The sequence below is a fragment of the Tupaia chinensis genome, unplaced genomic scaffold, assembly GCF_000334495.1.
Source record: "Tupaia chinensis unplaced genomic scaffold, TupChi_1.0 Scaffold000387_1, whole genome shotgun sequence".
NCBI classification, from domain to species: Eukaryota; Metazoa; Chordata; class Mammalia; order Scandentia; family Tupaiidae; genus Tupaia; species Tupaia belangeri.
Genome location: NW_006159889.1, coordinates 617,879 through 621,388, shown reverse-complemented (window position 1 = coordinate 621,388; position 3,510 = coordinate 617,879). Strand labels below are relative to the sequence as shown.

Genomic DNA, 3,510 nt, shown 5'->3' with positions numbered 1-3,510 from the left:
CGGGAATCGCAGGATACAGTCTTTGTAGAGAAATCCTTTGCCTTTGATACTCAAGTAAGTCTTGTGCTATGGGAGCTGAAATTTTTCCAGAGGGTTAGCTATCAGTTTAAGGGTGCCTAGACAGTCTCTGGGTGGCTCAACAACCCCAAGAATACTCACATGGTTCAGAACTGCTGTACGTTTATGACACCAAATTGATCCTAAAACAGTCTGCCCAAAGCTGTGGACAACTCTGAAACATCGGTCATTGAGCTGTCCCCGTGACTGTAAATACTTTCAGAAAGGCCCTCTTTACATCCTTGTTCCTGAGACTGTAGATGATGGGGTTGAGGAAGGCAGAGACAACATTGTAGAACAGGGCCAGCTTCTTGTCCCGCTCTGGGTCATACCAGGAGCCGGGTCTCATGTACATCATCATACATGGTCCATAGAACATGATGACCGTGGTGATGTGAGAAGCACATGTGGAGAGGGATTTGAATCTCCCCTGAGATGAGCGGATTCTTAAGATGGAGGCAAAGATGCGGATGTAAGAGGCCAGGATGAGGGAGAGTGGGACCAAAAGCAGAAGGAAACCCAAGACGAAGTCCAAGTGGTCATTGAGGGACGTGTCTGCACAGGCCAACTTTAGGACAGCAGGAACTTCACAGAAGAAGTGGTTAATCTCATAGGGACCACAGTAAGGCAGACGCATGGTGAAAATGGTGTAGACCAGGGATCCGGCTATGCTAATGGACCCACAGACTGTGACCATCTTGATACAACAAGGACGGCTCATGAGCAGGGTATAGTGAAGAGGAAAGCAAACGGCTACATACCTGTCATAGGCCATAACGGCATAGAGGACACACTCAGCAATGCCCAGCACCAAGAAGATGAACATCTGGGCCACACAAGCTCCCCAGGAGATGGTCCTCCTTGGCCACACCATATTAACCAACATCTGGGGCACAGTGGTGGTGACATAGCTCATGTCCACCAAGGAGAGGACACTGAGAAAGAAGTACATGGGCGTGTGGAGACGGGAGTCCAGGTAGATCAGGGTGACAATGAGTCCATTGCCCAGAAGGGTGACGAGGTAGAGGAGAAGGAAGAAGAGAAAGAGGGCTATTCTGACCTGTGACTCACTGGAGAAGCCAAGGAGGATGAACTCAGATACAGAGCTGTTGCTTTGCATGGTGATCTGCATATTAAGGAGAGACAAGGATTTTCCTCTCTGTCCTTGGCCCTGAGGAAAAGAAGACGAAGTTAACACACCATGCTACACATGGTAGCATGCTGGAATTTGATCAAGCATTTGTTGTTGCATTGTGTGAAAAGGGAAAGAATACTAGGGAAGCTGTGACACTGAGCCGTGAGTCAGAAGACCTGGATTCTACCTGGAATGGAACATAAGATGCCTGACTGCCCAAAAGACCCATCGCAGACAAGGCCTTAGGCAACCATATTTGTAGCAGGGGACTCAACCAACTTCTAGCCACTGCTGAGTTCTTCCAGGGACATAATCTGGCATAAGCAGAAGCCTCTGCTGAGAATTTAAAATGATGACACTGGAAGTTGTCAGTGGGCTGTGGGTACTTGGGGGTACTGTCAGCTGAGAGCTTGTGAGGTGACAACAGAGTTACAGGGAAGTTGAAGCTGTAGAGGAAGAGAAAAGTAGAGGCCTTACAGGAATGTTAAAAGAAGATGGAATACTACTCAGCCATAAAAAAATGACAAGACCCTGGCATTTGATATAAAGTGGTCAGATATGGAGGATCTATTGCTAAGCGAAGTAAGCCAGGATATGAAAGAAAAATATTGTATGTATCCACTTAATATAGACTAATTATCCACACTTCGTGGTAGAGATCGAAATATCGGAGGGCATAAAAGCAGTGAAAATAGTTAGCGATGATAAGACAGTGTAGAACAGGGTGAGAGAAGAGAAGAGTTTGCAGTAGGATAGCAAGAGAATAAATAGAGAGGCACGTTAGTGGACACAGAAATGGTTTATTACCTGTTGATGATGACGTGTATAGTATCCTCAACTGGACAGGTCTGAGAAGTATTTCATGTTGGGTAAAGTCTTTTTCCAAGCAAAATGAGAAATAGTGATTGAATGTTTTAAAAAAATAATTGCAATAATAATGATAATAACCTGAAAAAAATGAAAAACTGTGAGATGATGATGGGAATATTCATGTCTTTGTGTTGACTGATGTGAATGGCATTCCTTCTGGAAAAAGAATAATACACTGTAAAGTTATATGTGATTCAATGTAATATAAACAAGATTATGATAATAATAATTTTTTTTTTTTAAAAGAAGACTTCACAGCTCTGAGAGAGTGACCCTGGCTCCTGGCTTGCTACTCCCAGTTACCTGGAAGCCTCACTGGGCTGTTTCCTGTACTTGAGTATATGTGGTATTTTCTTGAATCCTTAAAATAATCACCTGAGAGCACATTTAAAGTTCAGCTTTTCCTGCGTGTTCTGTATTTGTCACTTACCCAGCTGTGTGACCCTGGGCAAGTTCCTTTATCTCCATTTGCCTCAGTCTCCCCCATCTGTTAAACAGAGACCAAATGTCCACGGCACAGGGTTATGGCAAAGAGCATGTAACATACCAATAATAAGATATTTTGCAAAGTATAAAACTGGAAGCAAGTAAGAGGGGTTAGTATGAATGAAAGGAGTCTGAAAACAGAAGTGCTGGGGACTGTCCTGGTTTGCCCTTGATTTGTTGTGCAGTCTTGGGTAACACTATCGCTCTCTCTGAGGCTCACAACACCACTTATTGAATGAAACTATTGGACTTGACTATACCAAAATGTCCTTTGGGCTTTGATCTTTTTCAATTTCAAGAATATAAGGCTGAGAGCTGTGGTTGCTGTGGTGCCTTGAGCACCAAGAAAAGGGCTGAACAGAGCTGTTGGCAGGAGTTCTATTCCTGAAGGTGGAGACCCACGAGGAGAGCAGTGGAGAGCACAGAGAATGCAGACTCAGGAACCTGGTATACTCCACTTACTCCATGCCACATAGCTTCTCCAAGTAGCACATTGCTAATCTGTAAATTAAGACAATATCTCCTCTGTCATGGAGATTGTATAAGATAGATTTGGTTGATAGAAAATGCTCAGTAAAAGGTAGCAATTTAGAAGGGTGGTAGGAGGAGTGGAGAGAGGAAAGAGGAAGTTCATTCTTGAGCCCCAGAGGTTCTGGAGGACTGGGCCCAAAACATAATTGTGAGGACGGGGCCAGGATTTAATGGTGGGTTCTGGGGATGGAACAGGTGCTCGAAGCTAAATGGACAGATGAAGATGGCATTAGGTGTGTGTTCTGAGCTTTAAGGATGACTAATACTTGGACAAAGGAGGAAAATGTCCTACATAAAGAACGTTCATGAAGGTAAGAGGAGACTCAGAGCAGCTCAGGGTCTTGGTCACCAAGAGGGGAGACTTTCCAGAGGTAAGGAGTGGCAGCAGTGCAGATGACAAACCCTGACGCTGAGATGATGGGGGCTCAGAA

At 44.6% G+C, this 3,510-nt stretch overlaps 1 protein-coding gene across 1 annotated transcript; it reads right to left on the bottom strand.

Moving 5' to 3' along the window:
- Positions 1 to 244: 244 nt before the first annotated feature.
- On the bottom strand, positions 245 to 1,189 carry LOC102484075 (olfactory receptor 2A12). Its single transcript, XM_006153831.1, has one exon. The coding sequence runs from the start codon at positions 1,187 to 1,189 to the stop codon at positions 245 to 247; it is 945 nt and encodes a 314-aa protein (XP_006153893.1).
- Between the last annotated feature and the right edge of the window lie 2,321 nt (positions 1,190 to 3,510).

What these genes read in the sequence shown, in the direction of transcription:
- LOC102484075 (XM_006153831.1), bottom strand. Translation starts at nt 1,189, where the DNA reads ATGCAGATCACCATGCAAAGCAACAGCTCTGTATCTGAGTTCATCCTC.